The 13522-nt window shown below is 41.6% G+C and overlaps 1 protein-coding gene across 7 annotated transcripts in view; it reads right to left on the bottom strand.

The window, feature by feature from the left end:
- Positions 1–13522, bottom strand: part of PHTF2 (putative homeodomain transcription factor 2) — a 68798-nt gene that overhangs the window by 16915 nt on the left and 38361 nt on the right. For 5 of the 7 annotated variants that reach the window (XM_081210698.1, XM_081210702.1, XM_081210699.1 and 2 more), the window contains 5 exons: positions 13421–13490; positions 11362–11520; positions 9085–9250; positions 7807–7971; positions 625–826 (listed from right to left, as the gene is read on the bottom strand). In XM_081210698.1, the coding sequence (XP_081066824.1) occupies positions 625–826; positions 7807–7971; positions 9085–9250; positions 11362–11520; positions 13421–13490 (762 nt within the window). Of the gene's footprint in view, positions 1–624; positions 827–7806; positions 7972–9084; positions 9294–11361; positions 11521–13420; positions 13491–13522 lie in introns of those variants that run through there. The other 2 variants (XM_081210703.1, XM_081210704.1) reach the window with 2 other exon arrangements.

The raw sequence follows: 13522 nt of genomic DNA, 5'->3' as shown, positions 1-13522 counted from the left end.
AGTGCTAAACATCACAGGTCTAAGACTGGAAATAAATCCTGTATGGTCTAAGATTAAAAGGCTGTGTTTTCACAAACCACAACTCTAGTGTTGCAGTGGGGTGACTTTTACTTTGCACAAAAGGTTCTGTGTAAAGTCAGCACCCTAGACCGTAAAAGTAAAAAATCAAATAAATTGGGTGTGACAAAAATCCTTGGCTAAGAAGATCCCCCTTATATTTCCCATAATATTTTCCTTAATGTCCCTAAGTGGACCTAATAGTTAAAAGGTTTGCAGCAAGCCAGGATATTAGACTAACTTCAGCCTATGATTTAGTATCCTGGCTAATTCCAAAGCTGTTAACCAATAATTGTGACGCTACAGGTAATGGAAGATTTCGTTGTTTTTTGCTGACTCCTATAAATATAAAGGGGTTGTGTTTGCGAGCAAAAGACTTGTTTATATTTCAGCCTATTCATATGAGATCTGATCATCTAAAATGCATGCGAGAGAGGTAGGGAGGGAAAAAGCATTGGGTGAAATGGCCTTTTAGTCTTAGCCCAGCATGGGAATTCTTGCATTCTCATAATATGAAAATATTGATGCTGAACTATAAAAATATTCTAGAAGACATGAGACACTCACTTTGTGATGATTTGTATTACTGAATGAATTTCTGACAGCTCCTGTGCTCCAGGATGTCTCTTCTGATCTGATAACTTCACACTGCGGCTCCTGGGATTGTAAAACATCTTCATTGTTTTTACCGGTCTTTTTTCCATCAAGTGAGACATACCCATTGTCAGTCTCTGTTGACTTGTCTATTGAATTCTTTGCTTTCTTTGCTCTAGAGTTAAACATATACATAAAATAATTGTTTGCATTACAGTTCCTCCGTATCTTGTCTCCCAAATTTCTATGCTGTACAAGTACAGAAACCTGCATGCAACATTTCACATATGAACAGATGATACATTTTAATCTACCAAGTTCCCCCAAAGAATCACTAATTCGGGATATATAAATCTGCCAAAGTCAACTGCTAGTCTTGAAGGTGATAGGTTTGGATATGCCCATGAACAAAGCAAGTCAGAACTTTGTCAGAGCAACAAAATAATAATGACTGTCATGGTTCCCCCTTGAAAACTTGTCATTTTGAACCATCCATGGCTAATTGTACCTTATTCCTCTATAAATTTATTTCTATGTACTACTTAAAGCAATAGTAGAGCATAAGGCCTCTCTAAGCAGCAGAATCTCAACAAAAGGCTAGATGAAGGTGGCTTGGAACACGCTGCTTATTTTATACCAGCTAAGTTACTTTATTTTGCTTATTCTGTGTTTTGTTTCATTGGTCCTTGATTTGATTGTATATTCTGCACGGCTTTGGCAGGGGAGGGCGGGATATAAATAAAATGCTATTGTTATTATATTTAATAATTATGGTCTACGAGGTGGGGAGAAGACACCTCTTGATGGTAGTAGTGAACAGCATTGCTGCGAATGGCATCCTTGGAAGGGAAAGTAAAATCTCTTGCTTTCACCACTGTGTGGTTGCATAAACATTTTACAGTACTGTGCATGTGCCTAGGCCAGAATGGAGGTGAGGAGAGGGCAGGTGGGCCAATTGGCATGGGCCTATGATTTTGAGGAGACCTACTCCAAGTCCCCCTGGTAGAGGCAAAGGGGGACCTTTTGGTAAAGATTCTTGAAATGGGGCCCACATTTCCCATCAGATCTGGGCCTATTACCAGCTTTGCACAGCCCTGCTTGTGCCCTCAGGAGGAAACTGATTCCCAAGGTAACAGGGAGATAAAACACAGTCCTTGTCAACTCTGCCCTTATGGCAGCATCAAAGAGACTCTTCAGACCTATCTTCTTCATACAGAAGACAAACTGGGAAGTTGAGACCTGGGACTCTTCCCCACATTCTAGTTTTCAGCCAATCAGCTTTCAGCACTGCCTATTGGGCCTCAGTCCACCAATTAATTTGGATCAAATATTGAAGCAAGAAGGTAAGATGTGGGTATCAGTAAAGTAGAAACTAAATACAAAGTATATCTGTCTGAATTAATCCCTCAAATCACAGTGTTAAAAAGGTCACAGCTATGAGAAGCTGAGGTTCCCAAGGACAGCCACACCTTTTAATGCTAATCTGCATGTGCGCACACACGAAAGGGATTCAAAAGAGAAAGAATCTGAAGCATCCACTGTTTTAAAAATATTCTCTATTTCAAGTCTATAGGTAGAACATAACCCAGAACAAAGAACAAAAGAAGTCAACAAAACAAACACACCCTTAATTTGTTAATGCCTGTGGTCAATGAACTGGAAAGGAAGCCACTATATTAAAAAAGAAGCAAAGTACAATCAACAAAGCAGAGAATTAAACTACCTTTTTGCCATAATCTAATCTCTTATGAAAATCTAATACAATCTGGCTTACTCTTGAGTAGCAGCTCTACATGGGGGAGTGCAAAACCTTGTGGGGAGGTCAGGCTTCCAGACCTCTGATCCTGTACCCATTAGGTTAGAATCTGTAGGAGGAAACTTGGTGAACCAGTTAAACCAGTTCCTTTGTTATGGTAATAGCTACTCAGCTAAGCGGGTACTCATGGGACGCGGGTGGCGCTGTGGGTAAAACCTCAGTGGCTAGGGCTTGCCGATCGTATGGTCGGCGGTTCGAATCCCCGCGGCGGGGTGAGCTCCCGTCCTTCGGTCCCAGCTCCTGCCCACCTAGCAGTTCAAAAACACCCCTAAGTGCAAGTAGATAAATAGGTACCGCTTTATAGCGGGAAGGTAAACGGCGTTCCGTGTGCTGCGCTGGCTCGCCAGAGCAGCTTCGTCACGCTGGCCACGTGACCCGGAAGTGTCTCCGGACAGCGCTGCCCCCGGCCTCTTAAGTGAGATGGGCGCACAACCCTAGAGTCGGACATGACTGGCCCGTACGGGCAGGGGTACCTTTACCTTTTTTTACTCAGCTAAGCACCCATCATCAGCATCTTAGAGAGGAATGGGTGGGCCATTTCCCACTTCACTTTACTGGATGCCAGGTCACCCTAGGATGGAGAACAACAGGCCAACAGTGGATGTGTTTGGGTTTTGACCAAAGTTGGAAGAGGCCTGCATTGCTCTGTACTGGACCCAAAACTATGGCTTCTCCCTGGGAACCTAATGGGGAGGCAAGATCTGCTGGAGTGTTAAAGCTGTGAGCCCCTCCACCTCATTCTCAGGTAGTATATATGTGTAAATAAAGACACATACAGTGGTGCCCCGCAAGACGAACGCCTCGCGAGATGAAAAACTCGCAAACGAAAGGTTTTTTTCATTTTCGAGTTGCAATCTTCTCCGCGCCACCCCTTGCTTCAAAAGAGGTCCGGGGACAGCGGGAAGCGCAGCGCTTCTCCCCGCCGCCCCTTCAAAAGAGGTCCGGGGACAGCGGGAAGCGCAGAGCTTCTCCCTGCCGTCCCTTGCTTCAAAAGAGGTCCGGGGACAGCGGGAAGCGCAGCGCTTCTCCCCGCCGCCCCTTGCTTCAAAAGAGGTCCGGGGACAGCAGGGAAGACGCGCTGCTATTCCCGCTGTCCCCGGACCGCTTTTGAAGCAAGGGGCGGCGCGGAGAAGATCGCTTCTCCCCGTTGCCAGCCCCGCAAGCTCCGGGGACAGAGGGGAAGGCGCAGCGCCTTCCCCTCTCTCCCCGGACCCCTTTTGAACCAAGGGGCGGCAAGGGGGAGAAGCGATCTTCTCCTCTCCGCCCCTTGCTTCAAAAGAGGGGACAGAGCGGCGCTTCCCCTCTGTCCCCAGACGGTCTCCATAGGAACACATTGATTGATTTTCAATGCATTCCTATGGGAAACCGTGCTTCGCAAGACGAAAAACTCGCAAGAAGAAAAAACTTGCGGAACGAATTAATTTCGTCTTGCGAGGCACCACTGTATAAGAAAATCATAAAGATACCAGAGTCTCAATTGACCTTCATTCCAAGGAAACAAAATCCTGGGTAAGTGCTGGAACCCCAGGAGTCTTTCGTAGCTCAGTGATTCAGATGCGTGCAACAATATTTTTCCAAGATAGTCATTTGGTCAAAAGGAATTTTGACAGAAAGGGCGGCAATGAGGGCCAGAACAATTGCATAAATTTCCTCAATGGTCAGCAGGCAAAGTTGCTAGACACTTCTGTTGTTGGGGAGTTTGCACGAAAATAGTCAAGAAAGCTAAAAGATGGTTAGAGAACATGCCTCACGCTTACTATCCTGCTCCAGCAAGAAAGAGGGAACAGCAGCTGCATTTTTTATGTAGGACTAGGGGAAGAGGTGAAATTATAAGCTTTGTGATCTGCAAAGTCTCTTTTGAGGGACTGTATCTCAACATTGGGATGCGGGTGGCGCTGTGGATTAAACCACAGAGCCTAGGACTTGCCGATCAGAAGGTCGGCGGTTCGAATCCCCGCAACGGGGTGAGCTCCCGTTGCTCAGCCCCTGCTCCTGCCCACCTAGCAGTTTGAAAGCACGTCAAAGTGCAAGTAGATAAATAGGTACCACTCCAGCGGGAAGGTAAACGGCGTTTCCGTGTGCTGCTCTGGTTCGCCAGAAGCGGCTTAGTCATGCTGGCCACATGACCCAGAAGCTGTACGCCGGCTCCCTTGGCCAATAAAGCGAGATGAGCGCCGCAACCCCAGAGTCGGTCACGACTGGACCTAATGGTCAGGCGTCCATTTACCCTTTACCTTTACCTATCTCAACATCTGATGTCGGACAGCGGAATTTGCTGTTTGTAGGAGCCTTAAGCTCATCCTGTATATATATATATATTTAAGAAACTTAAATATTACAGGAATACCTTAAGCCTCCAATGAGACTTGTTTCCAAAGAAAATCAAAGCCAGCTAAATGTGGTTTCCCTGGAACTTCTCGCCACTCAGGGAAACAAGTGTGCATTTTGTTTAAAACTAGAAGTTAGAGCTCCCCTATGAGGAAAGGTTACAGCATTTGGGGGTTTTTTTAGGGAAAAGGTAAGAAGGTGTGACATGATTGAAGTTTATACAATTAAGCATGGCAGAGAGAAAGTGGATAAAGGAAATCTTTTCTCCCTCAAGCCTAACACTAGAACTTGTGGATATCCAATGAAGCTGAATGTTGGAAGATTCAGGGCAGATAAAATATGGTAAGATTGCTCAGCAAATACCTGAAACTTGTACTTCCACGTATGCAAAAGGAGAAAAGCTAATCATATTATTTCTACTGTAATTTGTTCCACCTAATACTGAAGCACTAGCAGTAAGACAAGGAGGAACAACACCATGAAGCTTCAAAAACCAAGTTCTGCTGTGATCTACCACTACAAACAGGCTCTTCTGAAGAAAAGTATTCATGAGTTGCCATATTTAACATTGAACAGAGCCTTCAGTCAAAGCACTTTGACTTTGTGAAGGATAGCTTCAAATAACAATTGTTTAACTGGAAACAATCTCATGACTTCAATATTATTGGATTAGCTTTCTCTCTACAAACAAATTTTCTCACTGTGTCATATTCTAGTTTCTTTTTCAATGCTTCTCAAAAAAAAAAAAATAGAGCATATTTAGAGTTCTGTTTAAATTCACTGATGCTAAAGTCAGCCGTCCAAGCATTTTCACATGGGAGCTTCAAGCTTACTACATCAAATACATAATAATGTATAGCTTTTTAAACAACCCAAACCCAAATTAAGTTTACAGCTTTGAATTTCCTCCATTAGGGTATAAAAGCTGTAAAAATAAGCCAGTTTACTTGCAAAGAATTTGACCAGGACTCTGAGTCGGTGAAGGAAGGGAATTTTTTTCAAAATGCCTATTTTTGTATTGTAGATGATGCATGTAATTGTGTTGGAAGTCATGAATATTCTGGCACTGCATAGCTAGATCACCATTGCTCTGAACACAGAGCACAGCCAAAATGTATTTAAATATGAAAGATTTCCATACCTTGCAAACTTCTTTACAGTGAAAGATAAATTCCATTGTGTAGAATTTATTAGAAACATTTCTACACAAGAATATTGAAATACAGTACATAATCAAAACATTAAAATAGAGGATGAAAATGCAACTGAAAAATTAGGGCAGAATTAAAATTGTAATAATTGAGCTGAAGCACGAGCTAAGGCAGAAATGTGTTTTTAAAATTAGAGATGGGACCTCTATTGCCTTGATGTGCTTAAATGGCCTGCCAGAAGCAACATGTGATGATTATAGGCCATAATTTTAGTTTATAGAAAACAGCATAATCATATAAGAGCATCAGTGTGACACATGTTAGTATAATAATGCTGAACACATAAAATGTAAAACATGTAGATGTAGGAAGCTGCACTATCCTTTTTTCCGACTGCTTAATACAAGTGCATTAATATAATTGTTTCTCAACCGTTTGGAACAAATTTTAAAGAAACTAAACATCATTGTTTGGCCAGATGCATAGTTAAAAAGCAGGCTATATAATTTACATCTGCAGGATATAATAGCTTTTAAAGCTACATACATTACACCAATCAACAAACCTTACCTTTTTTTGTAATCTAATTGGAGCAAACACCTTTGTTGCTTTTGCTTGCTAGTCAGTCATAGACTGCATCATTTCACTACTGCATAGGTCTTCAGTAGATGGCACATGATCCACAACTGCTTCAATGACCCACTCTAAAGTTTATTTATGTCATACAATTTATATACCATTTGGTGGTGGTGGTGGTTTTTTTTTAAAAAAAAATCAAAGTGGCTTACAAAAAGGATAAAAAATGAAATTATCAGTAAAAAAAACCCAGTAAGAACAACAATGTAAAACCTTCAAAAATAATTAAAATCAACAATAAGCTAAAACCAGATTAAAACACATGCCAACATTCAACATGTCTTGACAAGCTTGCCTAAAGATAAATGTTTTTAACAGGGTTGAGAACTTTGCCCCAGGATGAGAGCAGAAATCGGGCGCTGGTGGCATGGCAGCAGCAGGAGGCCCCATTAGCAAAAGCGCGCCTCAGGTTAAGAACGGTTTCGGGTTAAGTACAGACCTCTGGAATGAATTAAGTTCATAACCCGAGGTACCACTGTACCAGCCCTTATACTTTGAACAAATGTAATACAGTGGTACCTCGGGTTACATACGCTTCAGGTTACAGACTCTGCTAACAGAGAAATATTACCTTGGGTTAAGAACTTTGCTTCAGGATGAGAACAGAAATCGTGTGGCGGCAGTGGGAGGCCCCATTAGCTAAAGTGGTGCTTCAGGTTAAGAACAGTTTCAGGTTAAGAACGGACCTCCAGAATGAATTAAGTTCTTAACCCAAGGTACCACTGTATTAACTCTCTCCCTCACAACTGCAAACCACCAACACATAAAATCAGGAGGGGAGAATCCCTAAAAGTAGGGTCTATATTGCAGGCTGAGACGAAAGATGAGCCCAGATCTGGAATGGCTGAAGACCACTGCATTAATGAACCGAAACTACAATATCAGAATATGGAAACCTACACTGCAAGACAACTAGCAACTTTAGAAGAATAGAACCTGTTGTGTTTTTTTTTATTACTTTTTCTTGCCCTTTGGCAATGGTTGCACAATATTTTCCACCTAAATAATCAGTTTCTATATATCCACTTGGCATTTATAAGAAAAGTTGTCTTCATTTGCCAAAGTCAGAAGAACACGGCCACAGGTGCTGGAATACTTTGACAGGGTTATGCTAAAGCTAGCTGGGTGTACAGAAGAATGTCAGCAGTACAGATGAATGATTACTTTGTCAGAAAAAGGATAGTGCATCTTTAAGACAAACAAAGCCTTGAATAAAATACAAACCCCGATAAAAAGAAAGCAGCATGCCAGATATCTCTGAAGACAGCGCCAATACTGTAAGAGGTGCTTGTACCGTAGCTCTGCACTGCTCCTTCCTGCGTGTTATCTGTGGTGCTAGAGCCATCTCCTTCCCTATGTACTTCCAAATGTGCTGCTTTCCTTAATTTCCTTCATCAGAAGAGATTAAAAGTGGAAGGCATCTCGTAAGTGTCATTCGCTAGCACTACAACACGGTCAGCGTTCTTGTAAGCATGCAAAGAGCTCTGAATTCAGCCACTGGCTGGGCTTAACAGACAGTTTGTTATTGTACATGAGAAAAGTTACATTTTCGTCAGCGTCTTCTCTAGGCACAAAAATCATCCCTCTGAGCTACACAACACCAGTCCAGAAAAAACAAAAATATGAGCACATTATGCATTTAACTAATCACTAACAGCTTCCTGCACCCCTTTAGTTAGTTCTATTGTGTTGATACCAATAAGAGATACCAATCTGTATTGGGTGCAGTTTAAAAAAAAAAAAATCACAACAGTATTTATAGCAGTGAAATTTCATGAGAAGGTCAAACACAAATAAAAGGAACTTAGCAGAACAAGAATACCCCCACCCCCACCATTTTTTAAATAATGCGTAATTTCAGATTTTAAGCCTTTTTCAAAAATACCATATTTTTCACTCTATAGGACACACCGGACGATAAGACGCACCTAGTTTGGGGGAGGGAGGAAACAAGAAGAAAAAAATTCTGAACCCCAGAAGCCAGAACAGCAAGAGCAACAGATCTGGCTTCTGGGGTAGCCTCTTGCTGTTCTGGCTTTGGGGACAGCCTTTGAAGCCTCCGCAGCCATCCCCAAGCTAGAACAGCGAGACGGAGCGCTGCGAAGTGCTCCGTCTCCCTGTTCTGGCTTTGGGCTTAGCCGCGCAGCCTGCATTCGCTCCATAAGATGCACACACATTTTCCCTTACTTTTTAAGGGAAATCTTATGGAGCGAATGCATCTTATGGAAAATGTGTGTGCATCTTACGGAGCGAATGCAGGCTGTGCGGCTAAGCCCAAAGCCAGAACAGGGAGACAGAGCGCTTCGCAGCGCTCTGTCTCGCTGTTCTAGCTTGGGATTAGCTGCACAGCCTGCATTCGCTCCATAAGATGCACACACATTTTCCCTTACTTTTTAGAAGGGAAAAAGTGTGTCCTATAGAGCGAAAAATACGGTAGTTTTGATTCTGAAATAAAAAGTAAGCACATGCATAAAAGGCTCACTATGTTAAAATAAACTGTACCTTCGCCTTCTCCCTCCTGTACTTGGAGGTGGTTTAGGGGTTCTTGTTGAAACAATCTGGCAATGCACAGTTCCAAGAAGCAACATGAGCCATACAGGACCTACTACTTCAGTCAGAGGTATATTATGTGTGGCTTCTACTGTATAGAACAAGACTACTGCAGCAACTTTCAAAGACATGGGGGAAAAACAACCAGTGAAGAATTAAATCTGCAACAATAATTCATAATTAAACAAATGATACTGTTAGTAAGTCATTTTTGTTAAACTCAGAAATAAATGTGATCAAACCAAAGTATAATTATTATTATTATTATTATTATTATTATTATTATTATTATTATTATTATTATTATTATTAATTATTTATACCGCGCCCATCTGGCTGGGTTTCCCCAGCCACTCTGGGCGGCTTCCAACAGAACACTAAAATACAATAACCTATTAAACACTAAAAGCTTCCCTAAACAGGGCTGCCTTCAGATGTCTTCTAAAAGTTTGGTAGTTATTTTTCTCTTTGACATCTGGTGGGAGGGCATTCCACAGGGCGGGTGCCACTACCGAGAAGGCCCTCTGCCTGGTTCCCTGTAACTTGGCTTCTCACAGTGAGGGAACTGCCAGAAGGCCCTCGGTGCTGGGCCTCAGTGTCCGAGTAGAACGATGGGGGTGGAGACGCTCCTTCCGGTATACTGGACCGAGGCCATTTAGGGCTTTAAAGGTCAGCACCAACACTTTGAATTGTGCTTGGAAACATACTGGGAGCCAGTGTAAGGTCTTTTAAGACCGGTGTTATGTGGTCTCGGCAGCCGCTCCCAGTCACCAGTCTAGCTGCTGCATTCTGGATTAGTTGTAGTTTCCGAGTCACCTTCAAAGGTAGCCCCACATAGAGCACATTCCAGTAGTCCAATCGAGAGATAACTAGAGCATGCACCACTCTGGCGAGACAGTCTGCGGGCAGGTAAGGTCTCAGCCTGTGTACCAGATGGAGCTGATAAAATACAGGAAATTTAAACATATGAGCAAACTCTCACTGAAATCAATTCATTTGAAAAGCTTGGTTTTTCTACAGTGCTCTATTTGAAGAGTTAACATGTTTTCCGATGTTGTTGTGACAAAACCTTTTAAATATAAGCAGTATACATCAAGATTACATTATACTACACTGCATACAAACAACTAAAATGTTTGGCACAAGCTTTCAGATCTGCTGATATCAGAAGACAACTGGAAAACATATTTAAAACCATGGTAACCGTCACAACAAATTAGGATTGGGACAGGCATATAATGCAGAACATCTAATATGTGCCTCAATTTGTACCTTTGGGCAAGTTAGTACCTTTGAAGGAGCTGAAATAATGTATCAGTGTAACTGATTTATTGCAGTGCTGCATTGTGGGTAATTAATGATCAAGGGACTGTCAGGAGCAGTTTGTGCTGAGCTGCCCTCCTGCCACTGGCATCACTGTTGCTTACCTGGATGGAGATGGGGCAAGGTCAGTGCACCAAGAGCTCACTGTCTAGGTAAGTGATGCCCCCCGCCAAGGGCCACTGGTGGGGGCTGAAGCAACTCCCTTATAAAGTTACAACATGATGGCTATATCTTATCACCAGTATCAGAGGCAGTATTCCTCTGAATACCTGACAAACATGACTGTGAAGGCTGCTATTGTGCTTATGACCTGTAGGCAATGTTGACTGACCATAAGCATGTGATTGGCAACGGTGGACTAAATCGACCTTTGGTCTGATCCAACAGGGCCTTATGTTCTTAACAATTTTAATTTAAATATTGCTGTATAGGTATTACCACACTTAATAAAAAAATAAATAGCCGTGGGTAGAATAATAACACTATCTACTATCATATTTGAAACAGGTGGTGAGGAAACTGTCAGTATAGAATACATTTTAATATAGTTTTCTAGTGATATGAAATCACTGTCTAAGCTCAAGGATAAACACTGTGTGTTCTTTAAACTAAACTGTTTCTGTTTCCCTTTGTTAATTTCATTAGGTTTCTGTGGAGTGCCAAAATGACATCCTTCTCTCAATTTCGTTTTTTATTCTTACACTGTGAAGTCCTTTTCTTAGAAGTTAACATTTTCGGGAATTGCTGTAATTTAGTTTCATCCTTATAGCAGCTTCTAACTTTTGAGGTAACTTGAGTTTAAAAAATATAAATGGAAATGCATCATTAGAACTCTGAAAAATAAGATTTGGTCCATTTTTTGATCAATGCATTTTTAAAAAAGCTAATAATGTCATCTCGTTATACCTTGAAGAAGATAAAGGACAAGGAGCCAGAAGAAAATAACCTTTGATGTCACTTGTAGCCACCACCTGAAGAAGAATGGGAAGAATACAACTCTAACAATCCCCTTTCTAGTCAGAGATGTCCAGGGACTTTCTGGTTTAGCTTTAGCAAATGCAGAGCCTAAACAGAATACAAACAAATCACTTAGGTTGCATAGCAATATAGACAATTTACAATTACCATTTGACTAAGATAAAATCCTAAGACTTTGCGAGAGATATATATGCCATATTTACATGGAACATATTCCTATGTGTGAAGCTGAACTTCTAAAGCTGTGTACTTTCAGCAAAATAATTAGTAGTACTTCATAAACAACTGTAAATATATTTTGTCCTATATGAAACATGTGTCTGGTACAGGAAATCATATGCGGGAACTGTCTCTAAGCTGGGAACAGAAGTGCAGACTGCCATAGCATGACACATGGGAAATACCCAATGGAATACTGAGTAATTCATCTTTCTACCATGTAAAACATATAATTATAGTATAATGCTATGCATGTTTAGAAGCGAGACTTATTGTGCTCAATGGACCTTACTTACAGGAAGATACATACAGGACTGCAGGCTTATTCAGTGCAAAAATTCCAGTGAAAAGCCCAAGTTTTCTTCCCCTTTGTGTTTTGGAATCCAAAATTCCAACATATGAGTGGTGCATACTTATAGAACAGAGGACTACAGTAATAGATGCAAATGCAAATAGAAAAGGGGGGATTTATTTCACTGAATAGAACACCAAAACATGCCAAAGGGATAATAAGCCTGATGCTGACAGTGGATAATAACAGACCACACATACCTGCCACTATGCCTGGTTCTTTTGCAAGAGCTACATACATTTCTACACATATTTCTACAAAGAAAAACAGGACCCAGTATTTCTTCTACAGCAGGGTTGGGAAACCTGCGGGCCTCCAGATGTTGCCAGATTACAACTCTCAGAATCCCTGACCATTGGTCATGCTGGCTGGTGCTGATGGGAGACAGAATGCAACAACATCTCGAGGGCCACAGCTTCCGCACCCCTGTTCTACAGGAACAGAATAGCAGAATTAAACTAAGCTGCGGATTTAGATCTCTCAAAGTTAGTACTTTATCAGGAACAGCAAAGATAAAAATTCTCTTTCCTATAAATTACAGGGGACTCAGGACTGATCATCTGGTATGGAAATACTGGGTCAAGTATGCCAGGGGTAGCCAATGCGGTGCTCTCCAGTGGTTGTTGAACTACAGCCCCCAGCATCCTCTGTAATTGGCTGCACTGGCTGAGGTCAATGGGAGTTGTAGTCCCACAGCATTTAGAAGGCACCACATTGGCTCCCCCAATGTATGCCATTGGTTTCTTTTGATTTGCAGCAGGGGAAAATGATAGGAAACTAGCACTTGGGTGGCACCTTTTGAGATTAGTCACAATCAGGTGCTAGAGGCGTTCAGTGCTCCTGAAATCACAATTATTAAATGTCTTATGATGAGGGAGACTCCCTCTAACCTCATCTTGACAGGTGATGTCAAGTCATGAAAGTGCGTTATACAACAGCTATGTGAAATTTCGCTACCTTTATTGGAGTTACTTCCTGCAACCTGAATTTCACTGCTCTGAAGAGGGAAACTACTTGGAAGTGAATGTATCTAACACGGCATGTTGTGCACAAGCAAGTTCAGAACTGCAGCAAAATTTAACTGCAGGCTATTACTTCCAAGTTCACCTTGCAAATCCAGCCTACCCTTGATCTAAAAATAAATAAATCTGAGAACGCACATTTGAGCAGCATTCTGGTTTCTTTTAATCAATTACACATGAATCTGTCCACAGAGTTGTTACATTGCAACTGCCCAACCTGCAATAAGCTGCACACTGATGGGGGTATAACGAGGCTAGGAAACACACAAACACCATATGTATTCCCCTTTAAAAAAAGATGTCCCCAAATGCACTCTACCATGTAAAACAATAAAATAAATAAATTGACATATTGATCAATACTGCATTCCATATTTAAGAGATCCATACCTACCTCTTACAAGATCAACATCTATGAGATCTGGCTTTACATGCCCAGTTTTCTTTGGCTTGTTTCTCAAACCCTGTAATATGCAAATAATATTGGATTATTATT

The sequence above is a fragment of the Podarcis bocagei genome, assembly GCF_964188305.1.
Source record: "Podarcis bocagei genome assembly, chromosome: 10".
NCBI lineage: Eukaryota > Metazoa > Chordata > Lepidosauria > Squamata > Lacertidae > Podarcis > Podarcis bocagei.
Note: the sequence above shows the minus strand (reverse complement) of the source record. Positions and strands in the feature narration are given on the sequence as shown.